Source organism: Miniopterus natalensis, chromosome X, assembly GCF_054644295.1.
Source record: "Miniopterus natalensis isolate mMinNat1 chromosome X, mMinNat1.hap1, whole genome shotgun sequence".
NCBI lineage: Eukaryota > Metazoa > Chordata > Mammalia > Chiroptera > Miniopteridae > Miniopterus > Miniopterus natalensis.
The window spans coordinates 98,135,400-98,162,867 of record NC_142103.1 but is presented as its reverse complement, the minus strand read 5'-3'; the positions used below and the strand labels follow the sequence as shown (position 1 = coordinate 98,162,867).

Here is a 27,468-nt window from a genome sequence, read left to right as displayed (position 1 = left end):
CTTTTTTAGCCGGTTGTCTATTGATGGACATTTAGGTTGTTTCCATATCTTGGCTATTGTAAATAACGCTGCAGTGGACATAGGGATGCATACATCTTTTCGAATTCGTTTGTAGATTTCTTCAGATAAATAGCCAGAAGTGGAATTGCTGGATCATAAGGTAGATCTATTTTTAATTCTTTGAGGACCCTCCATACTGTTTTCTGTAGTGGCTACACCAATTTGTAATCCCACCAACAGTACATAAGGGTTCCCTTTTCTCCACACCCTCGCCAACACTTGTTTGTTGATTTATCGATGATGGTCATTCTGACAGGTGTGAGGTGATATCTCATTGTGGTTTTAATTTGCATTGCTCTGATGATTAGTGATGCTGAACAACTTTTCATATGTCTTTTGGCCATCTGTGTGTCCTATTTGGAGAAATGTCTATTCAAGTCCTCTTCTCATTTTTAAAATTGGATTGTTTATTGGTTTGGTGTTAAGTTGTATGAGTTCCTTATAAATTTTTGATATTAACTCTTTATCAGATATATTATTGGTGAATATCTGCTCCCATTCTGTAGCTTGTCTTGTTTTGTTGATGGTTTCCTTTGAAGAGCAATGTCAAGGAGTTTGGTGTTTAAGTTTTCTTCTAGGAGTTTTATGGTTTGAGGTCTTATATTTAAGTCTTTAATCCGTTTTAAGTTTATTCATGTATAAGGTGTAACCACTAAGGTGGTCTAGTTTCATTTTTTTGCATGTATCTGTCCAGTTTTCCCAACACCATTTATTGAAGAGAATGTCTTTACCCCATTGTATATTCTTGCCTCCTTTGTCATGGATTAATTGACCATATATAGGTATGAGAGAGAAGTAGAAAGACATCAATTGGTTGCCTCCCACACATGCCCCAACTGGAGCCAGGGATTGAACCTGCAACCCAGGTATGTTCCCTTAACCAGGAATCGAGCCCGTGACCCTTTGGTGCGCAGGCTGATGCTCTAACCACAGAGCCACACTGGCCAGGGCAAGGATATTTTAATGATGCTAATTCTTTCTACCCATGAGCATGGTATATGCTCCCATTTATTTGTATCTTCTTAAGAATGATTTTATTTTCTTGATAGCTTACAGTGTACATAGCTTTAAGTGTTCCAGATGTGGTCTAGGTTTTCAGTTCTTCACAGAAAGTTGGCTTACTGATTAATACACTGTTGATGTTCCTAAGCAGCTATGAACAATGTTATTTGCAGCCCAAAATGGATTGACTTATTTAAAAAGTCACCTAAGAATTTTTTTTTATTTAAAAAGCAGACTGAATAGTATAATAGCACCCCCTCCCAGAGAGACACACATAACTATCATCCAAGCCTATAAACCAGCAACCGATGGCTAATCCTGTCCCATCCGCAGTTCCACCTACTTTGCTCTTCTAGTGTTCATTGGAATACCAGACATCATAGCATTATCTGTATTGCAAAGACAGATTTAATAAAAGAAAGCAACACTCCTTCACCGTCTACACTCTAACTGGGAGTGTAGGATTTTCTTATTCTAAAACATCCCAATAAGTCCTCCTCTGGAACGTCTGATCTCCACATTAGTCATTATTTGAAATGGCCATTTCCAGAATTTAATTTCTATCCGATGGTTATCAGAGAATTTCCCTCCAGCTGTGAGTACTACAAGGGCAAAGGACTGTATCCTACTCCTGATCTCCATGGCTCTAATACTTAGTATCCGATCAGATAGGGCGCACCGAAATGCTCTTTAAGGAGATGTCTGAATGTGACTTAACACTTTCAGTTTTATAAAAATGTATCTGGACTGAGATTCTTCCTTTTCTTAAAAGGTCTAAAAGGAAAGTACTTGGAAGAAAAGATTCTGGGGACATGTCTGTTCGAAGCAAATCAAGAGCGTCTCTTGGCAGCAGTAGCAGTGGCAGCACTGGTTCTGTCACTTCACCCAACAGCAATGTGACTACCCCAAACAGCCAGAGGTCTCCTGGCCTTATCTATCGAAATGCTAAAAAGTCCAACACGTCAAATGAAGAGTTTAAGCTGTTACTCCTCAAGAAAGGCAGTCGTTCGGATTCCAGTTACCGCATGTCTGCTACTGAGATCCTGAAGAGTCCCATTCTGCCTAAACCTCCTGGGGAGCTCACAACCGAGTCCCCCCAAAGCACCCATGAAGCCCATCATGGGGCACCTGGGGCCGAGGCATTGTCCCCACTCTCTCCATGCTCCCCACGAGTTAACACAGAAGGGTTTGCCTCAAAGACCTTTGCCACCTCAGCATCAGCAAGGGTTGGACGTTCTCGAGTCCCCCCTGTGGCCAGCAGCAGCCGCTACAGTGTCCGCTGCAGGCTGTACAACGCGCCCATGCAGGCCATCTCCGAGGGAGAGACGGAGAATTCCGACGGGAGCCCGCACGACGACCGATCCTCCCAGAGCTCCACATAGGTGGCCGTGCCAGACTGGCTGTCAAGGCCAAAACCCTCAGTCGGCGAGGGTGGGGGAAGGGAACAGAGGACCAGGGAGAAGCCAGCATATCACGGGGCACCATCACTCGCTACCAATGAATTCCTAAATATTTGCTGGGGAAACAAGGTGGTTTGGTCTTTCTTGATTGTTTTCCATGTTTTTAAGTAGCTGCACTGTCTTTCATATATTTCTTTAGCTTAGTTTGATTTACCCAAGGTCATTCCTTTTGATAATATAGAATTTTAAAATGTCTGCTTTTCATGAAACCTAGAAAAAAAATTTCCCAGAGCTGCCTATTCAGAAAACAAAACCCCCACTGTCATAATTCTTACGAAGATGAAATTACTCTGGAGGTTTGGTATTTTTTTACATTAAAATGAACTAAAGCAAAATTTAGAAGAACTACACACATGTAAATACCATATTTTTGATAAAAATGTGTAAATAGATTTATCAATGACGAGTGGACATGTGGCCAATTATCTACTGCACACCAACTGTTTATAGAACACAACAGATAAAGTGTAATAATTGTATTCTGTGAATACCATTTTCATATCAAATACCATAGTTAAATGTCCACCAATATGATTTCTGAGTGATAAACCTCATATATGAATTTTAAACTGGTGAAATAAAGGAAATCTTGAGGTCATATACTGAAATGTGATTAATTTAAAATAAGGAATTCAGACCTAATCATTTTTGTGACAAATTGCAGCACCAAACAAGCTAATAATCACATGGCTATGATTTGCCATGTGGTGATTTGGACAGAATGAAAAGCATGCTTTTGATTTTTTTAAATCAATGAGAGAAATCATCATTCTCAATACAAAGCCCTGAACAACAGCATTTGACAGTGTCCTTTAAACTTTAATTTTTCAATGGATTGCTTTAAAGAGAATGAGCAGGGAAAACTAGTTAATTTTAGGTTATATTTTATATTAGGCTACTGGAGACATAAGCAGTCATAATCTAATGACTCAGATAATGTTAAAACTCCTTAAACAGTCTAGCAATTAGCTCCAGGTTCTTTAACAGAAATAAAATATAGGCATGCCACAGAGCTGTTGATTTATCAGTAAATACCTGCAATGAGTTTTCAGTGAAGCTTCTCTCTGTGCTGATGAGATTCGTACTACCTAAAAATTAACAGAAATGACACTGTGAACAATGTAGTTGGGAAATAGGTATGTGTATATGCATTATTTATATTCACTGTTAAGCTGGGAATGGGGAACAGCTCTGGTTCACAATGCTACATACAACTGAGTTTTTGTCTGATTTTACTATATCTGCTTGATGGCAAAAGGGGAGGGGTGGTGGGTGGGAAAGGAAATGTCAGGGCAAGCGCTCTGATAAAATGAAGGCAGGGAAACAAGCTGAATTACTTGAAATTACTTGAATTTTCTTGTCTTAAAACTGAAAAAAAAAATGTAGTTACAAGTTGAAATCTGCAAATAGTTTTTACACCTCTGATTTTAACATGAACTGATGCTAATGTTTGAAATATGTCAGAAATATGAGCATTTATGTACTGAGAATATGTTTTGAATGGGAGAAGGTAGAAAGTGGAGAGAACTAAGGAGGGATATGGCCTATAAAAGAATATAATGCAATTAGAATGGTAGAACATACCAGAGTTACCAAGAAATTGATATGCAGCTGGCTTTAAGCTTATGCAAGTGGTATTTGGGAAAGTAGGATGTGTGAAAGGGGGGTTGTGGTTTTGATTTCATTCAATATGAAGGAGAAAGCCTGGTCTAAGAAGATGCTATCTTTCAGAAGAAACACTTTCCAAGATGTTACAGATTGAGAATTAGAGAATCTGATTGCTGTTGGGGTTTTTTTTGTTTGTCTGGAAAGAAAAAACAAGTCTGGCTTCTATTTGTTTTCACTATAAATTGTATTTCTTAATTTCTTGTCATCCTTGTATGTAAAATGGGTGCTGGGGGTGGTGGGGTAGATGAGGGAGAATGTGTGTGTGCGTGCGCGTGCGCACTCTCGGGCTGGGATAGATAAGCTACCTGGTAAAGGGTACATTTGAACATTTATGAAGTGTTATACTTTTTATTAAAAGAAAAATGTTTTGGGGTTTAAAAAAATGGACCATCATTTCTCATTGGAACCCATCAGTTAAGAAAACCGGCATGGTTTGACACCGCATTGGAACATGAATATCTTTTTCTCATGCTTTGAAAAGTACACTTGGCAAAATTTTAAAAATAAAGTTTTTAGACAAATGCGATAAGAAACAGTCATTACAAAAGGTGATCTTTTGTAATTTTCATAAAGCAGTTCGTTTGCAGTATGGCTTTGTGTAGTTAGGGGTGTTTTAAGTGTAAAGAAAGGTATGTGGGCTTTAAAAGTGATTCTAAATCTTGAATAGAAAACATGAATTGGCTTTAATAAATATGTCACCTTTTTATTATTGACATTAATTTAAGTAATGGTACCGTGTATATTTTAAAATGCATATTGACTTGAATTGTGAGGCAATCAGATACCTTCTGTATGTAATGATCACAGAACTAACCCTTATAGTTTTACTTATTTTGTTTACTCTAAAATCTATAGCAGAGTTTCTCTATTTTATATTTCATAGATTTAAAAAACCCAAATAAAGATGGATTTTAAATTCACTGTGGAAAATAGTATTAACAAACTGAATTTAAAAAAGGAAGGAATTCCTTAGTAATCTGGAATATTCTACATGACTTTATTACATAGTATATAAGACCACGATTTAGAGGACCATCTTCAACATCACTGCCATCTTGAAGCAGGGTACACACATTAGGTATTGCAAAAAACATCAATCCAAACTTTTCTTCTGTTGTTTGCACTGATGCTAATTTTTTGTTTTTTTATGTTTATACAACATGTCTATGTTGTGTGGGGGAAATTTTTTCCTTTTTGATTTTTTATGTTTTGGCTAAGTAGAGGACATGGACTAGTTATAGCAAACAAAACACACTGTTTGCTCTTGCCAAAGGTCAGTGAGTGAGTACATTTGCTGCAGTGGTGGCTGGCTTAGAAAACTAGATCATGACAAAGACTTAAAACTATGAAGTGTAACTATTTTGGTACTAGAACCAGTTCATGCTGGCCGAAAAGACAATGGTTTATGGACTTGCATCCATTTTGTATTTTTGTAATATTTGTAAATATGAACTTTTTAAATTGTTGCAAAAATGGTTTCTTTTGTAAGATGTTTTCAACGTTTACATTCAATTCAAGCCTTTGTATATTTTAGAGCTGTGCAACACCTTAAGTCTTGTATTTATTTTTAGTAAAAATGGTGACAGTTTCATTGTGAACCCCTCTCAAAAAAATGTACCAGGAAAGTTTGATTACCTAGAAAGTGTGTATAGAAACTGCAAATAAACGTGACTGCGATTAAACAACCGGTTTCTCTCTTTATTGTTATATAATTGGGGTTTCACAGACACAAGCATTATATAGGGAACTGGACATAAAGGAGGGGTAACTGCTATGGCAAAAGTATGAGCAAAATAATAATAATACTGTCTCTACAATGGGCTCTAATCTAGCTTTGTATTTGAGAGGAAGAAACACATTTCCAATGTCAGATATACTTCCCTTGTAGCCCCTATCTGGGCCAGGAAAAGATTTCCTGGCTTAACTTTGTAATATTCACCTTTGCTTCTGATTAAGTACTCAGACTGTGCCACACTGTGTCTCCTTCACAAGATGGGCAGCCTCGCGATGATATATAGATACAGATATATGTAAGACATCATGCCACTAAATATCATGTACCCTTTATTACATAGCAAATTCATGCACCAGATACTCTTCTAAGTGCTTTACTTACTCTAACTCATGTACTCCCCATATTGTGCCCATTTTACAGGTGGGGAAACTAAAAGCACAGAGCATTACTTGACTTGCCCAGAGCCACAGAGCAACTAATTGTTGGGGCTGGGGTTCCAATCCAGAAAATTGGCTCCAGGGTCGGAATTTGTACCTAACCGCGATAGCTAAAGCCCTACCCCTCTCCCGCTCAAATTCAAACACTGAAGGGCACAACTAGGGTCCACGCAACCTCGACTTCTGTGGCGCATTATTGGGAGGGGGAGGGGCGGAATTACGTTAAAAAGAAAGCTTCCAAGCACCAACCACTGACAGAGTGGACGCCACGCGCCTGAATGCCACACCCCCGCGAGCTGCCTCGGGGAACCCTCCCAGCCACCGAAATGTTGCGCGGGCATGCGCACGTCGCTCCTGCGCAGCAGCCCCAGAAACCCCTCTCAGCTATGGAGGATCGCGCCTGCGGTCTAGCGCCGGGTTCCAATCCCACCAGCCTCCGCGAACCGAAATCTGGGATGTCGGCCCAGCAGCTGCGCAGTGGGAAGCAAAGTCCCTTCCCTAGGCTGTCTCCTTAGCAACGTCCTGCTCCCCAAGGGCTACGCATGCGCCCTCGGGGTTGCTTGATAAACTGCTGCTGTGCGTCGAGGGCGGTCCCTGGTGCGTGCTGGGGTCCTGAGCATGCGGGAGGAGTTGGGCCGGACGTCACGTGATCTAGCTCGGCTTCCGGTGCGGCCTCTAGTGCGTCTTTGCCGTCGCAGCGCGGAGAGAGCCGCCGCCGTCGTCGCTGGGGGAGAGCCGCCGCCGCTCGCGGAGGGCCGCCGCCGCTGGGGGAGAGCCGCCGCAGCTGGGAGAGAGCCGCCGCCGCTCGGGGAGGGCCGCCGCCACTGGGGGAGAGCCGCCGCAGCTGGGAGAGAGCCGCCGCCGCTCGGGGAGGGCCGCCGCCGCTGGGGGAGAGCCGCCGCAGCTGAGGGAGAGCCCCGCCGCTCGGAGAGGGCCGCCGCCGCTGAGGGAGAGCCGCCGCCGCTCGGAGAGGGCCGCCGCCGCTGAGGGAGAGCCCCGCCGCTCGGAGAGGGCCGCCGCCGCCGAGGGAGAGCCGCCGCCGCTCGGAGAGGGCCGCCGCCGCCGAGGGAGAGCCGCCGCCGCTCGGAGAGGGCCGCCGCCGCTGAGGGAGAGCCGCCGCCGCTCGGAGAGGGCCGCCGCCGCTCGGAGAGAGCCTCTGCAGCCCGTCGCTTACCTTGTCTTCCGGAGGCCGGTGTGACAGGATTTGTCTCCAGAAAAGGTTTTATCCAGCGTCATTTTTCCCTCTCCTTGAACTCCCTTGTCTTGGGTGTGGGTGAGAAAACCGTTGAGCTATTTTAATGGCTGGGGAATTGCGGGGCGGGGTGGGAGGGCTCGGGGTGAGGAGAGAGGCTTTGCTGTGAGGGAAGAGGAAGAATTTGTTTTTCTGGAAGAACAAGTCTAGACTTAAATTTCAGCGGCGCTGAGGGGAGTGGGTCTGGTTGGTTCGGGCTGATTCCCACCGCCGCTCCCGGGATGCCTCGCCTGTGAGCTTTTGCGGTTTGGCCACTTGTTGCGTGCTGACTTTTGAGAACTAGTTGGTCTTTTTTCATTCTTTTTCGTCCTAGGCAGATCGAGACATTGTTTTTTGAGGCTTTGATGGTAACCGGTTTTTATCAAAGGTAGTGCAGCCTCGCTGTTTTACTGTAAATACCTAAACGAGGAGAAAGAAAAGAAAGGTGTTAGGTTGAGCACGGTCCTTGGATAACTTCGTCTGTTGCGGATCCCTTCCTTCCCTACGCGGCTTTCCCGAAATTCGGACAACTCTAGGGTTTTAAACTGGTTTAATATTTCCAAGTCGTTATTTTTTTAAATTCTCACCTCAGGATATTTTTCCATTGATTTTTTTTTTTTTTTTTTTCTTAGAGAGTGTGGAAGGGAGTGGGGAGAGAAACTTCGTGTAAGAGAGACATCGTTTGGTTACCGCTCCCCCCCCCCCTCCCCTCCGGTCCTTAACCGGTAATCCAGCCCGGGACCTTCGGGTGCGCAGGCCGACTTTAACCACCGAGCAACGCCTGCCAAGGCGGCACAGAGCTTTGTTTAAAAAAAAAAAAAAAAATAGAGTGGCTTGGCTGTTGTAATCTGCCCTGTTTGGCTATGTATTCCTTGCAGTTTGCTTTCGGGTGAAGGGTCGCTTTCGTCCCATCCCGCACCATTGTGGTAAGTTGACGGCAAGTGAATGCCTTGTACCTTGGGAGCAGAATCTTCAAATGACTTTTGAAAAATGTCTTTGAAATGTCTTTAATGTCTAAAATACGTCTTATAAAAACCAGATGGCTTTTTGGTCTTATGCTGTCAAGAATTTAGTTTTTCTATCGTAAAATATGGATGAGCATTTTAAGTAAACTCATTTTGCAGGATTTTGAATTTAAAGAATTATGCTAGTTTTGCAAAATTTAGTCATGGTCGGGCTCTAAGAAAATGTTGCACAAGCTTTATTTACCTTGTGGGAAGAAGGGAAAGAAAAACAAAGTTTTTGCTGTGCCTGCTATGAAACAAGACATGATGCTGATTGCTTAACTGTGTCATTTGGTCTTCACAGCCCTGTGAAGTAGATATTATTCCAACTTTACAGGTTAATAAATTAGGGCACACAGAGATTAAATACCTGCCTAAATCAAAATAATAAAATAATAGTAGCCAAAAGTGGGTGCCCTTGCTATGCTAGTCATTGTTCTAAGCACTTGACATATATTAATTCATTTAATCCTCGCAACTCTGTGAAGTTGGTACTATTATCCCCATTATACAGATTTTTTTAAAGTAAGCACAGAGAAATTAAGTAAGTTGTCCAGAGTCACACAGCTAGTAAGTGGAGGAGGAACTGGGACCCAAACCCAGGTATTTTGGCCCCAAGCCTAAGTCTTAATGGTATTTGAAGTTGCCTCTCATGTGCGACAATTGCCTTAAAAGCATTAAAGTGAGTGTTCTGGTACTGGGGAAAGCAGTGTCGCTTCCAGATGGGGTGACATAGTACCTTTGCTTTGTGGATCTGGAACCTGAATTAAGCCTGGAAGTTGAATAGTTTCTCCCAGGTGGAGACATGGCAGGATATCTTGGGCAGAAGGCATGACAGGAGTGAAGAGATTCAGAATGCAAGACAGGTGTTGATTTGTGCATGGGCGCCTCAGAGGTAGAAATTGAATGGTAGACTCAATGCTCGTGGCTTCTGTGTCTAGCTGCAGCCAAGTTTTTGCATTACTGTAATTATTCAGTAGGGAATTGTCTGATTGTAAGAGTGTATGACAATGGTTGGCAAACTTTGTCTATAAAAGGCCAGATAGTCAATATTTTAGGCAGCTTAGAGCCAAGGGACAAGTGGTAAGAGGTGACCTCTGAGAGGTGTGGAGGCTTCTGACTTTGCTTTGTAAGGACCTTGTAGACCTTAATAGGAGTTTGGATTTTATATTGTTATTGTTATAGAAGGGATTCCATGTGATTTGAATAATTAAGACTGTGTAAGGAAGACACATAGACTCTGGAGCCAAACTGCACCACACTTACTAGCTATGAGACTTGGGTAAATTATTTAAACTTTTTTTGCCTCAGATTTCTCTTAAAGAAAATGGGAATAATAATAGAGCCTGCCCTGTAGGGTTGTCAGGAATACTAAATGAGTTAACACATCTAATACTTAAAACATTGCCTGGCAGAGTAAGCAGTAAAATCTCTCTTAGATATTATTATCTGTACCTTGTGTTATATTCCAAATTTTCTATAGTGAAAAAATATATGTATATAAATCTTTAAAACAAAATTGTTAGACATACAGTGAGAGTGTAAAATACTATTAGAGTTGGGAAACTTTTAACTTGCTATTTTCATTCTGTGAGAGTTCAGGTAGAGGTATAAGATTGCTCTGCATGTTCTTTGTACGAGCAAAACTTCAGAAGTGGGACATCCATGAATAGGGACTGTTTAAGTGAATAATGGCTATCTGTGTGGTAGGAAACTAAGAAGTTGGTAAAGTGACTGAGGTATATCTAAAAGTATTGGTTTTGAAAGACTTCTTCCGCTATTGATTACTTTTGCCCATTTTGTTGAATTTTAGATTGAATCATACCCTGTGTTCTCTTTTGTATCTGGCTTTTACTCAGTGTTATGGTTGTGAGATTAATCCTTATTGTGTATAGCAATAGTTAATTTCTTCTTGTTGCTATGTATTATTCCTTTGTCCAAAATACCAGAGTTTAATTGTTCATAGTTTGTTATTATCTGGAAAAATACACATAGTCCAAAACAGTAAAATTTGTTTGAAGTTACAGCTCAAATTGGATGTATTTTATAACTGAATATTTCCCACAGTATTAGCCTACATTTATCTAACTTGAGAGTTAATTTTCCATTCTGACTGTCATTACTGGCCTCCATGTACCCTCCCCTTCCAGTGCCAGGATTCCAGCCAGGGTTCAAATCCCTACTACAGGATATAATATGATTACATTGTACTCCATGTTTTTTCCTATTTGCAGAGTTAAGTGACTCAGAACCATAACCAAGCCTACATACATTTATTTCGGTTTAATATAAAATTTAACTATGGAAGCAACCATAGTCTTAGAGCTGAAATGACCTTAGGGATAATCTCACCCATTTTTTACCTGACAGATGAGGAGGTGGTGTCTCAAGTGGTCTGCCCAGCCCACGCCCTGGTGGGGACCCAATCTGGAACACATTTGGAACACATCCTGACTCACATTTGGAGGCATGCTGGGGTTCCTTTACCAAACCAGTTAGGAATGGTGTTTTCTTGTTTCCAGCATTTACTCTAGCCTTTAAATTGTGAAGCATTCACTTCACAATTTGGAATTGTGTTTGATCTTGACTCTTATTCCTACGAGAGTGGGCAGTGTAGCCCTTCAAGCTTTAGAGGCTTATTCTAAATCATGAATGGGAAAATTATAAAATTCAACCAGGACTCCAATTTGAGTTGGCATTGTGAGAACATATCCATACAAAATTTATTAAGGTAGTGTGTAAAGTAACATTTTTATGCATTGCTTTTCAGGAATAGAAGGCTTATCAGCCCTAGGTGACCAAGCGGTTTCACAAATACATTATCCAGCAAGTGTAAAAATAATTAGGTCCAACTCAGAGAAGTGAAGTTGCTCCTGTTGCACAACGATGTCTAGCTGCTCGAGTGAAGTTGATGTGGTTTGTATTTCAAATTGAAAAAAAAATGTGCCTTTGTTCTGTTCATTGTGCTATATTTCTTTTCTAAATTGAATTTAATTTCAAGCAGATATCATAAGTGTTTAGTTCATGAGATATGACAGTGATCTATAAAGCTGCTATGAACATTCATATACAAGTTTGTGAACAGATACTAACATTTCTTTTGAGTAAATGCTCAGGAGTTGAATTGCTAGGTCATAGGGTTGATATAATTATAACTTTATGAGATTGTGCCAAACGGTTTTTCAGAGTGTTTGTGGCTCTTGTACGTTCTGTCACATTGTATGTTTCTAGATCCCTGAAGATGAATAAAAATATAAATTTTTAAGCTGTATATAATTTGGCTTAACAGAAAACACATTCTTATATAAGGATGTAGATATTACTGCCACCTAAGTGGTAAGGCAATTTTTTAACTTACATCAGTCCTAACATTTTTTATCTTTGGAGATAATGTTAACTGCCTACAAAGAGTCCATTTTTTTCTGACATAATTATGTGAAAGCACTTGGAAACGCATAAGGCACAATACAAGGGTAAGATAGGATATTTTTATAAGTACTAATCTATAGCAATTCCATATTATTTTGGTTATATCATTTGAAACAGACATGCATAGCTTTATGCTTATTTTAAAATTATTCCTATAGTTCATAGTTCATTCTTAGAATAAAGAGTTAACTAAATGAAATTTAATAGTTATTTACTATCTATTTATTTAAAACATTCCAAAAAATATTTTAAGGTGATTTAAAGAATAATTTATCAAGAAAAGGTGAAGGGATTGAGAAGTACAGATTGGTAGTTATAAAATATTCATGGGGATATAAAGTACAGCATAGGAAATATAGTCAATAGTATTACAATAACTGGTACCAGGTGAGTACTAGAAATATCAGGGGGAACACTTTGTAAAGTATGTGATTGTCTTAACTACCATGCTGTATACCTGAAACCAATACAAAACAATATTAAATGTTAACTGTAATTGAAAATTTTTTTAATTAAAAGTGCTCCTGGAAAAAAAAAGCCTTGGTAAAAAAATTATGTAGAAATATCTGGAATTGAAGATGTTTTATGATTATTGTTTCACTAGCAATAATTAACTTACATACTATTAATTAAAACAAATCTTAATCAGGAAAATAAAGGTTTAATAAACTTTTTTAAAGAAATAGGTACTCAAGTGTTTCCTATTTTGTCCATAGAGTGGCACTGTTGGATGGTTTAAAAATCCAAAGCCATGTAACATGGTTCTTTGTGATTAGAAATATTTGCTGTTATAGCAGTTCTGGTGCCAGATTACTAGAAGACGACTAGTCTTTCTACCCTGAGGTACACAAGAGGTTTTGCAAGTAGTCCCAGTCTTTTCTTGTAGTCATAGTATTTATTTATAATGGGCAAAGGTCCTTTAATACCACAGATAGGCTTTTGGAGTTTCTTGAAAGTGAAATTGAAGTCCTCAGTGTTTTTTTTTTTAGTTCGATCTTTCATGCTTCCTTTTAGTTTACTAATAAATCTTCCTTAGGTAAGAACTCGAATATCTACTTGTGATGATGATGACGGCGTTCTTTATGCATATGAACCAAAGCCTGCTGATGCATATGTCAATGTAAGTAATGTTAATTGCCATTTGCCAAATATAGTAACAGTTAACCATTTTAAAGATATTTAAATTCTTCATATACTGTAGAGCACCTCTAAACTACACTCAAAAAATATTACTCTCTCATGAATTTGTTTGCCTCCTTTCATTAGACATTGAGCATTTAACCATTTTACTTCCCTCTTTTTCTTATATATTAGTAGAGAATTGGGAGCAATACTTATTTTCAGTACAAAACTCTAAACGTAGGTCATTCTAATATAATAAATTCTTTTCCTTACTCCCTCTCTTAATTAGCAATAGTCATTTCTATTATCATTAATGTGAGTTTTTTATTTTGTCTCTGCTTTAGATTAAGATTTCTGAAATTCTAAAACGTTGGTGAAAAGTAAAAACAATTTAAATAAATATAAACTGTTTTTTATCCTTTATGTTCAGTTTGGCTCTTACAGAAGTAAACCATTAATACTTAATATTTAAAATCTTAGCAGCAAAGTGTTCTGTCTGACACATCCTATGAAGAGCAACAAAAAACAATTGTGGATGTCCTGAGTCATTGCCAGGTACCAAAGTTCTGTCTGTCAAATGTAGTTTTCCAAAGTATTAAGCTGAAATCCTCTTTATCTTATATAAGTATACAATTAGTTGAACTTTTGCTGTATTAAATTATTTATAATCATCACTCCATTGTGGTCACTTTTTTAAAAAAAATATATCTTTATTGATTTCAGAGAGAGGAAAGGAGAGGGAGAGAGAGAGAGAAACATCAATGATGAGAGAGTCATTGATCGGCTGCCTCCTGCAATGTCCCCCACTGGGGATCGAGCCCGCAACCCAGGCATGTGCCCTGACCAGGAGTCGAACCCCAATCGCCTGGATCCTAGGTCGACGCTCAACCTCTGAGCCACGCCCAGCTGGGCTTTTGTGATCACTTTTAACAGTTTCTAATTTGGATAGCATCTGTAGGTGAAAACTTTGAAATAGCAGTATGTAGATTTTATAGCCCCCCCCCCCCAAAAAAAAGCCCTTAACTGATTAAATGTAGTTATATCTATCTCATCTAGATTGTTCAATATGTAATTTCTCCAACATACTCTTTTTAAGGAAATTGGCTGATTTGGGTGAAATGTAGTATGTGCCTAAATGCATGTCAAGATATCTCAGTTGAAACAAAATGACAGCCTACCTATTTTTACAAGAGTATATCTTACATAGTTTTGAAGGGATTTTGTAAAAAATATGTTGCTAGAGATAGATGTATGTAATTATCAAGGATTTTGTGAGCTGCATACCCTAGAGCTAATGAACATTTATAAAAAATGTTTCTTAACGTATCGAGTATCTTGAATAACATGAGTTAGCATACTTTGAAAATTAAAGAATATTTATGTGAGTATTTTTATTACTGAGAACAGAAGTGGAATGCTTAAAGGGAACATATCAAGTCTTCTGGGGAAGCTGTATATAGAGGGTGGGCCGTAGTGGGAGGGAAGGTTCTGATTTTGAGCAGGGCTATTCCTGGCCTGCCTTACAGAAGCATCTACAACGACTTAGGTGGACACTGCTCTGCCAGGGCATTCTGAGCAGTTGTGCAGGATGTGGTGGGATGTAGCACCTAGGATATATAAGAAATGCTCAGGTCCCAAAGTCATAGCCCTGGAATGGCCAGAAGGGATCCACTCTGTTTCTTCTAGTGTGCCAGCTCTCTCCTTTCTTCAACTCCTCTTACCTGTCTAGACCCTGTGGTGCAGCACTTTCGTCTCTTCTTTTTTTCCCTTCCCCAGCATCCTCTTCAGTAAAACCCCAGCCCTGTGCCTGCTGGGAAGCAGAGGGGAGGACCTCTGCTGGAACCTGTACACTCACTGCCTGATAATCCTTCAGCAGCTCTCTAGTCGGCTCCTTCTCCCATCCCCCCACGAGCTCCAGGCACCCAATCCTTGCTGCTTGTTTAATGGAGAAAATGGAGGGTGTGGAGCAGAAATCCCTTCCAAGCCCTAATTCCTCTCCCCACAGCCAACAAACTTGCCTGGGATCCATTCCTCTTCTGGTGTCTTCCTCTCTGTAAGGCTAACACCTCTGCTGGTTTCTGCACCTGACCCTCTTTCCCTGTGGTCAGACACCTGCCTTCATGCGTCATCCCTCTCTCTCCTGTACCTTCAGCCTCTGTGTCTATCACTCTCAGCATATTCTCCCACAGTTTAAAAAATGACTTCTTTAGCCTCCCATCCCTCCTTCACTGTCATCCTTCTCCCTCCTTCCCTTAATAACCCAGCTCTTTGAATGTCAGTTATGTTCACTATCTAAACATCTGACTTCCTGTTTTCTCTCTGGGTATTTTTGAGTACACTGTTCCTTCTGCCCTGTGTGTCCTTCCATGCAACTTTACTAAGTGAACATGTCCTCATCTTTTAATTCTCAATGTAGACATTTTCCTGTCTGAAACCACCTGCCAATCTGGGTTAGGTCTTGCTCTTCTGTGTTCACTTAGCCTCCTGTTCTTACCTGTGCCATATAGTCACAATAGTAATATTAATATTAATGGATGATTGAGTGTTGTTAGACCAGTCGTCATGTAGTATTGTTATGTTAGTATGAACATAATACTATAGCACCTTGCTTTGTCCTTAAGAGAACTCAGATATCTTTTTATCCTGATTCTGTACATCAGGAAATTGAGGCACAGAGAAGTTAAGTAACTTCACCAAGGTCACAGAGCTAGTAAGTGGCAGAACTCTAATATTTAAACCCAACCTTATTCCCCCTAGAGTCTGCACTGTTTACCTTAGTGCTGTAGGCCAATCAGTGGGTCTTGCACTTGATTGGGCATCAGAATCACCTTGAGAGCTTGTGAAAACACAGATTGCTGCCTCCACTCTGAGTTCCCAACTTATGAGGTCTTGGGTAGGGCATTTTGCATTTCTAGCAGGAGAGCATTGAGGCTGCTGGTCCACGGTCCACGGTCCACACTTTGAGAACCCCTCCTCCAGGCTGCTACTCACTTTTTCTGTTGGAAGCATCTCTTTGTCTCTCTCCAGCTGAAACGGGAGTTCCTAAGGACAGGAGCTGTTTGGTTTTTCTTAATGTCCATGTTTCCAGCATCTAGCAAAGTAGTTCTGACAGGTGGTAGGTAGGCCCTCAATAAATGTTCATTAGAATGAGTGAATGAGGAAATCACTCTGGTCTATTACTTAAGTGTATTTTTTGCCTGAATGAAATTTCTGTGTATTCAAGAATTCTCAGGTTCTGTCAGTCACATGACTGACTGGCATATAGGGATGTGTACTTAGAGATTTTATGGTGTTAATTGTTGATTGCATGATTTTAAAATGTTTTGAAGCCAGAAGTCACATCTGATATATTTGACTCACTGTTCTTTCCAGACTGGAATGCTCACTGCCTATTAGTTCATGTCAGCATCATATCAAAAGAGGTCCTTTGGCTTTTCAGTAGATTTGAAAATTTCTTTCCTAAAAGAGTACCTTCCTTGATGTAAAATGACTCCATCATAAATGTGATGAGTTATAGGAATTGTGGTACATTTACTTTCCAGAATTAAGCTTCTTAAAATGCTTGTAGGACATGGAGTAGTAGTGTAGGAAGTTTGCACTCCTTATGTCAATCAGCTGGGCTCTATGTCACCAACAACCAGGTATCAAGTCGGAAGCAAGACATTTCTGATGGCTTGAGAACTTTTCCCCCCTAGCCATCAAAATTTGACTTAGTGGTATATTCTTATATGTTTTCTCTTGACGTAGAACCTGCTAATAGATTGTATTATTATAGGTCATCCAGGATGCTATTCAAAACCTGGATAAGAAGTTTGATGCCATTAATGGAAAGGTTTCAAAAATTTACCGTTTTCGTACAAAATTAATCTGGCAAAATCGCGTAAGTGTCATAAAAATATTTTCACAACTATAATAAACCTCTGGTTTCTGAAATTGCCCGTCAGTTAGAAGTGAGAGAGAACTAGTAAGTCTGAGATTGCAAGGCTGATCCTTACTTGTAGCAACAGATGGGAAACTAAACTAGGAAGAATGTTGAAGTTTAGGTTTGAGAAATGTATTAAAAATGGGTATTTTTATGTTTGTAACCATAATGTATAAAATGCAATTGAAAGGTAGGGTTGAAGAGGAATAAAAATCATACAATTAAGTAGAACATTAATCTTTAATAATAGAAAGCATTGTTGCATAGATAATAATGTATTCACTATTTACTGTTTGCTCACTCACAGTTGGTTTATTATGCTGGGTTTCTGTCATTTCAGAAGCCACTTGGATATGCATACAAGCATTATACTTACCTGCTTTCTAGAAAGGTCAAATTGCAGAAAGCAAAGAAGAAGGATGTGCCTCTTCCCGCTTCATTCTCTTGTACTGAAAGTTATAGCCCAACTACACCAGTGAGCAGACCAACAGATGATTTCCAGAGCAATATTGTAGGAACATATTGCCCTTCACAGGATTCCCTGATAGAGAATCACGAGTCATACTACGATGACCAGGAGGCGCGCCTTAGCCAGAGTCCAACATTTCCTCCTGTCTACACACAGGCGGATCCTCCATATTACACTTCCACTGATCCAGTGCAGTGCTCCCCTGCTGCGCCCTGCTTTGGCAGTTCAGGGGCACACAGCACCGCTAGTGTCTTCTCAGCTGCCCAAGCTTCCACATCAGTACCTGCAGCCATGCTGGACCAAGGCAAATCCAGTCCAGCACACAACCCTGAGACGACGACTTACCCAACTTTGCTGGAAAATGAGAGCCTCGGCCATGCTGCCTCATCTCCCCGTGTCCCAGGTATCGTTGGTGAGTGTGAAACAACACGTATTACAAGTAGCACTATTTAACCTATATTCAACATCCTAGGTGCAAGCTAGTGGAAGCTGTTAGTTTCCTGTTTTGAGGGCTGGTTTTGGGTGATTCTCATAATGATGACTGTGATTCTCATAAATGATGACATTTATTAAGTGTTTGTTATGTGCTAAATACTGCTAATGAATTGACATGCCTCTTCTCCACTAATACTCATAATGATCCTATTATGAGTGTTTCATCTTTTGTTTTTCTTTACCCTTTTCCTGGGTAAATACTCAGAATGCTCTTGAAATGGCCAGAGCCAGGATCATAGGAAAGAAAAGGTATACCTTTGGCTAATTCACACACAAGAAAGATCAAAATAATATTGATAGTCCTTGGTTAGAGAAACAAATCTTCCTAGGGAATTACAAAACCCACTTCTGTTATCACACACTATAGAGAGTTGAGTGCTCTAGTTGAAAAAATGAGTACTTGTCTAGACACAGAAATTTCGGCATGACTTATTGCACATCACAGCTAAAACTTTGTTATATGAGCACTTCAGTTTCATATCTCCGTTATTTTTTCAACATATAAACCTTCAATCAAAATAGCTATTACTGTGTAATTAAATTCAAAAGAAGTATTGAATGTAATGTTGAAATTACTTCTGATCTAGCTGAGCATAAAGTCATCTTGTTTTCTTCAAAATTCAGATAAGCATTTAAGCCTTGAGAGACAGGAATTTAAAGAGTAAAATGATGCTTAAAATATCAATAGTGAATATATAGGAGAGATTCAGTAAAGAACTAATTTGGTTCTCAAAGATAATGGGGTTTTTGAAATTCATTGATTAAAGTGAATAAATGTACGCAATTAAAAAACTAAATTTGGGGAATTTCCATTGTATTTAGCTAGTAACATAAGTCTAATCTAGACAGACCAATAAGAGAGAAATTCATTGAAATACTTAAAAAAGAGTAATAGGTTAGCTTAGATTAACCTAATTGACCCAAGTAACACATCTTTTGCTGTATTTGCGTGTGGCCAAAGAGGACTCAGATTGCTCAGTCTGTTTTATGAGCTTTGAAGCTTTAAGGTAACTTCTGAAGCTGCTTTTGTTGTTCAGGGGGAGGTCGGATGGGACACTCATGGGCACCCATCCTCACTTCATCTTTAAGCTTTCACTGGATTTTACACTTCCTTGCCAGGGTGCCTAACACATGTTTCCAGGAATGAGACCATTACTCCCTACCTAACATCTCTTCTTTCAGGAAAATGATCAGGTCAGGTATGATTTGTCTCTCCTCCCCCCCCCCCCCCCCCCCCATTGAAGCTGCAGGTTCATCAGTTGGAACTGACCTGTGTATGCTAAAACAAAACTTCCCTGATGACCCTTCAACTTGGACCGTAGAGGAAGTGATCCTGTTTCTGCAGCAAGCAGATCCTGAGACACTCGCCCCTCTCGCCGACATCTTCAGGCAACATGTAATGTATCTTTTGATCTGGTTTTCCTGTCTTTGAGTTGACTTCTGTGCAGGCTCTTCAGTTGGATACTGATTAGTGTGGATGGTGGGGAACCCTATGAAGTGATTTTTCCATATGTGTGACAGGTTACTTTGCTCAAAGTTAGATCCTTAAGTGGTAGAGGCTGGATCTGTGCTGTAAATGGGTACTCAAGTACCTAAAATACTGCAGGTCTTCAAGTTCTTAAGAGAAGATGGTTCAGCACACTCACTCACTCTCAGGTGTCTTCTCCTTTGTAATGACACCTGTGACACCCCACAAAGGTGTCGTCCTAGTTATGATGCCTGATGAATCCAGCAACTGACTCCATTTGGCTCAGTTCTATTAACCTTACATGGTTATTGACAGTTGGGGATGCTGATATTGTCCTGCCATTTACAAAGTAACATGGAATAAATTTTTTATAAGTTCTAATTTCTTTAATTTCTAGTTTTACATAATAGAAAAAGCATAGAAGGTGCCTAACAAAGGGAGTACTCGGATTTCAGATCTTTTCAGACAGTGATATATGATTCAGTAAATTTTTATTTTTAAACCAGATCTCATGAAAACCAAATAATAGGCTCCAGTGGCATCAGTTGATTAATAAAGAATTTAAGAAGGTTGCCTGTGTCTATCAAGTCAAATTTTATAGTTTTTCCTAGTGGATAAAATTAGTGGCCACATATCTGATACACCCTTTTAAATAGGGTGCAAAAATCAATAATTAGTTTTGGCATCTTTTTAGCATCAGACAACTGATTAGCTCATTTACAGTTTGCATTGATGCTACCATACTCATTCCTGGCCTTTCTAAAAACATTAATGACCATCTGAAACTCATTTCTACCATTCACAGTTTTTACTCTATCATAGCTATTTTCCCTATTTTATTCATCATACAGTATTTAAAATTAGGTAATTTGACACTTAGGACATTTTTAGGATATTAGGTTAAATATCCTTTTTCTTAACATTTGAAGTAAATTTACAAGTAATCAAACGATGCTTCAGCTGTACAAATTATATCTTTTAATAGTTTTCATCAAGCAGATGCATATTCAGAGAATGTAGAACTGGAATGAGCTGCCCTCTAATTGATGTTACTTGTTCTTATATATAAAGAAATGGCCATTCTGATAAAATATGAAAACATTATTAATTATTGTAATTGCCTTCTCTCCATAGGACATTGATGGGGCAGCTCTGCTATTGCTCCAGAGTGAAATTATGATAAAGTATATGGGGATTAAGCTGGGGACAGCTCTGAAGGTGTGCCACTACATCGAAAGGCTTAAAGTGGAAAAAGGCATTGAAGATTGAAAAATCGTTTGTGTAGATTTACATTGGACTTAATTCTGGGAGACCAATGCATCTTGTTGTAAAATCATTCTGCCCTTAGAAATGTTTGTGTTGAAGTTTTCTCTAAAAATTTGTTATATCTGGAATCGCAGAACTACATCGCAGTTAGAAACCATTCAACACATTACTAGTAGTATATTCAAATTGGTAGTTGATTCTGGATATCTTTTTATTATTGTCATTGTATAGTTTAAAAATATACTTCATATGAGAAACACCTTTGATTTCAGTTAATGTTTATGTATAGAGCCAAAGTAGCTAAATCCCAAAGAGAAATTTAATAAGATCCATGAAAGTTTTCCTTAGAAGAGAATTTAAAGATACAACTGCAGACATCATCTCTTTCTCAAACACTTTTTGTCTGTTACAGCAGTGTTCGGTTTGTGTTCTACCCGTTTCCGAAAAGGGAATAGCCATATAAATTACTGTCCTTTTGTTATTTCTCTGTTATATTTCTTCATATTTAAAGAAAAAAATAACTTTATAAGCTTTCATAAATTGTTCCTACCAGTTTTTTGATAAATTATAAGATAGAATGGTTGTTTTATGCAATAGATCTTACAGTACAAAGGAGGTTTGGTTAGAGTCTGGTTATATTCTTTTCCATTCAATTTACATGTTTTAAAACTTTAAAAAAATATTGTTGAAAGTATTACAGATGTCCTTCTTTTCCTCTGGTTCACCCGCCCCCCCACCCCTGCCCCCGCCCTAGGCCTTCCCCACGCTATTGTTTGTCCATGGGCTATAACTTTTAAAATATTTTGCATAAGCTCGGATATTTAGCCATTTATAACTCCCATCTCCCTGTGAAGATGCCTGTGTCCAAATTTTAAAAAGATGTATATTCATATGGATACTGTTTCATACTTATATTTTATTCTGTATCTGAAGTATACACACAAGTGAATCTGAATTTAAAATGGCACTTTGTACTTCTACATATAGTGAGATGTTTTTATTCTGTAATGAATATGCACATCATTTGCCATCACAAGTACTTCTCAGCTCACTCTTCAGGGTTTCCATACAGGAAAGTTCTCTGTCCTGTGCAATATATCTTTTCATTTGCTTTCTGAGCCAGTTATTCTACTAAACTTTGGAAGGTTCATTAGTTCTGATTTGTCATTTTGGACTTTAGAACTTTCAGGCAAAACATATTCATTGTTTTGTTATTTATTGCATTATTATGTTGTATGACATTAGTTGTAATATTTATAAGCTATGAGAATTGGTGCTAATTGTATTAGCCATTTGTTGTAAATGTTCGCCAGGGGCCAGCATGTACATTTTCTTTTTAGAAAACCAAGTGTCCTTTACATTTATAAACAAATGCAACGATTTGCTGGGCATATGTGATCTAAAGAGTTAGTTATCTCTTTAGAGATAGTTTATCTATGTTACTCCTTTTGTGTTAAAAGAAGAGTTAGTTTATGTTACTCCTTTTGTGTTAAAAGACAAAATTCTAATTTACACTTTTAACCTCACAAATTGTTTGAAAGTGCTGTGTCCAGCTGAACAGTCCTCAGGTGTTTATACAAATACTATGTTTTACAGTTCTCAAATTTTAAAATATAATAAAGTTAAATAACTACAAAAACTAGTGTCAAAGCCTCAGTTGTGATTTTCTGTCATCTCATTCCATTTATGTATGAATTGGTTTTATTGAAAGAGAATCACTCTAGTAAGTTTGTGGTTTTATATGTCAAAATACAGTGGCACCTTGGTTTTCGAATGTAATCCATTCCGGAAGACCGAGCTCTGAAACGTTTGAAAACTGAGGACTCAACAGCCGACAGCTGGGCCTCAGGATCCTGCCCTCAGTGGAAGCCGTGTGGCATGTTCGACTTTCGAGGCGGGTTTGAAAACCAAAATGATCTTCAACAGAGACATTCGAAAACCAAGGTACCACTGGATTCTACTTTTAACACTTGACCTCAGTCTATGGGTGAACAGATTCCTAGGGGTAAACGGCTGGTGTCTTGCACTGTTCCCCTGGGTTCTCCTTAAACGAGAACCCAGGGGAACAGTCAGAAGCTAAATCAGTGAGCTCTGTCCACAAACCCTTTGTTACTTGCAATGTTATTGATGAAGTGAGTTTGCTAGAAAATGCCAGGGCCCCCAGATTGTCCCACCTGAGTACAGTCTGGCTGGCGATTCTGGCTGCTCCTTCACCACCAGGGCCAGAAGGCCTTAGAGGCTCAGGGTTGGGGTTGAATTGCCTTCAGCGTCTGACGACTCAGCCCACCCGCCCCAGGATCTGCTGCTCAGTGCCTCGGCTGTTGCTTCTCGACAGCCTGTCCTGTAAGTTCACTGAAGGTGACAGAGCCATAACAGGCTCCAGAGGTGATGCTCAAGTGACTAGAATGGGACATCCGTTTGCTGTCTGAGACGGGTGATTCAGAACCATTTTCTGGTTTGTAAATTATTAGTGCAGAGAATAGCATGTTGTGTTAGCCTCCTGCAAACTTGCCAGGCTTTTAAAATAATCTTTTCTCTAGTTTTGCCTCTCAGTCCACCTTGGACACTGTGTGTGGCCAGAATTTTGCAACTAGAGCTCTGAAGCGCTCTGGGCACATTGAGCATTTGCTTTCGTCTGCGTGATTTCTGATGGTTGGAGTATCTTACAGGACATATTCCAGAGAAGGATTTCCCAGACTTTTAAATCCGGCCACCTCTGTAAGCATGAAAAAGCCATGCCTTTCTGTAATATTATTAGAAATTAAAAATTCAACACCACAACTGGGAACGGTGTAATTGGCAGGAAAAGCGCTGCTTTTTCAGTCTGCAGAAGGGATTGTACTCAGTTGGCTGAGGAAATGAAGTGCATTTACATTTTGGGGCCTGTTTCTACACTGTCATGCTGGGACCTGCTTTGTATCCATAAGTCCAGGGAATGACAGGGGCCTCTAGGGGAGGGAAACCAAACCAGGGCCCACCTTCAGAATGCATGGCAGACAGTGTTCCACTCCCTCCCGACGTTCCCCCTCTTGTCCAGCAGCTTGATGGGATTGATCCTTGAAAGCGCCTCTCCCCAGTGAGTGCAGACTCAGCTCGAGCTTGCCCACGTTTCCTGATACACACGAGACAACTCTGGTGTTACGGGACCACCTTCCCTAGCTTTAGGGGCAATATCATCACTGAGGGGAGATCCTTCAGACATAAGGGGCCGAGCTCCTCCCCTCAAGCTGCCTAGAACATCATTGAGGGGATTCAACATTCATGGAAAGGAGAGCCTCAGGCTGCTTATGATACAGCATGTGAGCGAGCCCCAAGTGGCTGTGAGTGGTGTCATAATACTTCAGTTACTCTGTGTCTTGCTCTTCAGCTGAAGGACTAAAGCCCTTAATTAAGCTCAGTCATTTGGAGAAATAACCCCTCAGAGGCAAGGGGGCGGCCAGGGCAGGGTTATGGCCTCTGCAGGCCCTGCTTCACCTTTGACCTCCCCTCTTCACCTGTCTGGGCTGGCGTGGGCTGCTCAAGTCCCTTGATGGGTGGGGGGTGGGGTGGGGAAGTCATACTCCACCAGGCACAGAAGTCAATCCTTTGGAAGCAGATTGAACATGTAGCATGCTAGGTTTATATAAGATGAGAAAAGTTAAAGCTCTTTGACATTTAATGTACAGACTGACTAATGTAAAGCGTTCTAAAGTACTGCGTGGTGGTGACAGTCATGACCACCCCAGTCCAAACTGCCCCCTGTGCTTAGAGGTACAAAGCCTGGAAGCAGCATTTCCCATACTCCCTTACCAGTGGGGTGGGTTCCACTCTACGAGCGGGAAGAAGGAAGGTCAGGAGAAGCAATCTTCCACTGCTGGCTGCTCAGGAGTCCCTTCTCAAACTCTGACTGGTCGACCTTCCTCCCAGTGTTGTCCTGCCCACTGTTTGGAGGGAAGGGTAGAAGTTCCACAGGGAGGGGTCTTTTTTTCCGCTAGTTTGAATAAACTAGTATGTTTAACCAAATGTAAAGCTTCTTTGATTGTGAGATATGCTATTGTTTTATGAACCAAATAGGAAAGAAGAATGCCACCTATAAAACTATCACCATCAGTTTCAATATGCAACCAATTTCACAGATGTTAAGATGTGAAAAAATGAGTGACTTAAGATGCATTAAAAGTTAACTCTCAGAAGCTGAACTTAGAGATTTATAGAGATCAATGTAAAGAAACTGAGAACTAAACACTGACATTGTAAGCTCAGGTGAACCGCAAAAGAACAGAGCTGGTCTGAGCTTTGTAAGAACCACAGTACAAACGAAAACATAAGCAATCTAAGTGGTCTGCCCAGGATTCACAATTATTAAGACTTTGAAATGTGAAAGTCTATCCCCTATGACAAGCAAAAAGCCTTGCCACTAATGCTAGCTAGAATGACAGCATCACAGTTAGCAAGAGGTTTGACAATTTCCTTGCATGCAGCAAGGGAAAACAAGCTGGAATGATTATAGACTAACACAGTCTTAAAGACATGACATCCAAGTGCCACACTTAGACGTTTTTTAGATCCCGATTAGAAGAAACCAACAGTAAAAACGCATTTATGAGAGAATTCAGTAAACGTAATCACCCAGTGGATATTAGACAGTGATACCCATGGTATTATGTTTTGAAAGGGGGTTGCCCTTACCTCTTAGAAATGCATACTGAAGTTTTGCAGATGAGATATCTCGGGCTGTTTTGAAAGAATCCAGCAGAGAATAGGGTGTAGATAGAATGGAATTAGCCCTGTGTTGTTTTTTGTGTATGCCAGGTGATGACGACATGGAAGAGCATTACAAAAATTTCTGTATTCTTATGTGTTTGAAAATTCCCCCAAAAAAGTTTAAGTATTCAGAATATGAAAGCAAAGCTACCTGTTTTTTTAGAGATGTCTAAATTCAAGCAAATTCTGTCCATACAGAATTGCACTAAGTTGATAATATTTAAATGCCTTCCTCAAGATTTCTTAATATTAGCTGAAAACAGTTAAGCTGAGAAACACCTGTTCTGCCTGATGTGGTTAAAAAAGAAAAGGTTGAAGTAATATATATGTTATGTATATATATTATATATATGTTACATATATATGTTATATATATTATATCTGTTACATATATATGTTTATATATATATATATATAATGGTTTCAAGTGAAAATGCATTCTTTGTTCAGCAAATACTATTGGAAGGCATGTAGAAAACATTGTGAAGAACTAAAGAGACAGGAGGCAGCCATCCTGCTCTTGCCATGTGCTGCTGTTGGAGGGCTCTCCCTGCTTCAGATCTACCAGCAGCATGAATCAAGAAAAGTTAGCCAAACCTCAGGCTCAGGTCCAGATAGGGGGCAAGGCTACAGCTCACAGACAGAAGAAGGTGGTACATGGAACAGCTGCAGTTGATGACAAAAAACTTCAGAGTTCTCTAAAAATGGCTGTGAATAACATAGCTGGCATTGAAGAGGTACACATGATTAAAGATTATGGAACTGTTATTCGATTCAACAATCCCAAAATCCAAGCTTCCCTTTCTGCTAACACCTTTGCAATTACCCGTCGTGCAGAAGCCAAACCAATCACAGAAATGCTTCCTGGAATATTAAGTCAGCTTGGTGCTGACAGCTTAACAAGTTTTAGGAAGTTAGCTGAACAGTTCCCTCGGCAAGTGTAGGATAGCAAAGCACCCAAACCAGAAGACATTGAGGAGGAAGATGTTCATGCTCCAGATCTCGTAGAAAATTTTGATGAGGCATCAAAGAATGAAGCTACCTAAAATCTTTTCTGGTTTTTATAAGCTGGCATGGACTAGGATTCACAAATCGACTATGTGGCTCCAAAGTTTTACAGACAGAGAGCATCAACTGTTACTAGTTCAATAGTATAAATATTTTGTATATTTTAAAAAAGATCTGAAGAAACAGATACTAGCATACCCTGCACAATGTGGCAGGACTGCCATTCTGTTGAATGAAAATACAGATGTTCCTAAAACTTGTCAGTTTATGGCCTAACTTCAGGGTGCTTTTATGGAAGAATCAATTGTCAAAAAAGGGAAGACCCTCATTGCATCATTAACACCCCTCCCCAAAAGCTGCCTCTTCTTCTCTTGAGCCTTCTGGTGAATTCCTTCAAGTATCAAGCCTGGTTGTTTCCAACTTTTTAGTACTCTCTCTTAATTTGGTTATTCCAGTTATTATTTTTCTAATTTTGTTTGCTTTTCAGCCAAAGGGATTCATTTCCTTTCCCTTCTTTTCTCCCTTATGTCTGAAGGATCTCCCCTTAGTGACGATAGCGCCCCTAAAGCCAGGGAAGGCAGTCCCATAGCACCAGAGTTGTCTTTCTTATAGCAGGGAGCACGGACAAGCTTGAACTGAGTCTGCACTCACTGGGGAGAGGTGCTTTCAAGGCTCAATCCCATCAAGCTGCTGGACAAGAGGGGGCACGTCGGGAGGGAGTGGAACACTGTCTGCCATGCATTCTGAAGGTGGGCCCTGGTTTGTGTTTCTTTCCTCTAGAGCCACCTCACCCCTGGATCAGCCTGAGAGGACTTAGATACAAGCATGCCTCTTACATATATCTGAAAAAGCCCCTCAGGGTTCATTTCTGCCAATACATCCTGATCCACGTGTTTACAAATCTCTCCCTCCCCGAGAGTCCACTTAAATTAACACTACTGTGAATGAG

General features: G+C 39.9%; 2 protein-coding genes and 1 pseudogene across 7 annotated transcripts in view; all 3 read left to right on the top strand.

Annotated features, from left to right (window-relative positions):
• Window positions 1–5,875, top strand: part of NHS (NHS actin remodeling regulator) — a 327,136-nt gene extending 321,261 nt beyond the window's left edge. Inside the window, exon 9 of the mRNA XM_087813442.1 lies at window positions 1,835–5,875. Coding sequence (XP_087669568.1) covers window positions 1,835–2,444 — 610 coding nt within the window. The 3' untranslated portion in view covers window positions 2,445–5,875. The remainder of the gene's footprint in view (window positions 1–1,834) is intronic.
• A 1,623-nt stretch (window positions 5,876–7,498) lies between these two features.
• SCML1 (Scm polycomb group protein like 1) lies at window positions 7,499–22,410 on the top strand. 6 transcript variants are annotated; one of them, XM_087813422.1, is made up of 8 exons: window positions 7,499–7,581; window positions 11,368–11,513; window positions 13,063–13,146; window positions 13,629–13,703; window positions 16,924–17,028; window positions 17,411–17,951; window positions 19,279–19,430; window positions 20,637–22,410. In XM_087813422.1, exons 2-8 carry the CDS (start codon window positions 11,484–11,486, stop codon window positions 20,769–20,771), a joined length of 1,122 nt encoding a protein of 373 aa, XP_087669548.1. In that variant the 5' UTR covers window positions 7,499–7,581; window positions 11,368–11,483; the 3' UTR covers window positions 20,772–22,410. The 6 variants fall into 6 exon arrangements, with proteins under 6 accessions (XP_087669548.1, XP_087669551.1, XP_087669550.1 ...); XM_087813425.1 differs by lacking the exon at window positions 7,499–7,581 and having other exon boundaries at window positions 7,883–11,513; window positions 17,411–17,942; window positions 19,285–19,430; XM_087813424.1 differs by lacking the exon at window positions 7,499–7,581 and having other exon boundaries at window positions 7,883–11,513; window positions 17,411–17,942.
• A 3,673-nt stretch (window positions 22,411–26,083) lies between these two features.
• LOC107535667 (transcription factor BTF3 homolog 4 pseudogene) lies at window positions 26,084–26,557 on the top strand (annotated as a pseudogene).
• The last annotated feature ends 911 nt before the right edge of the window (window positions 26,558–27,468 follow it).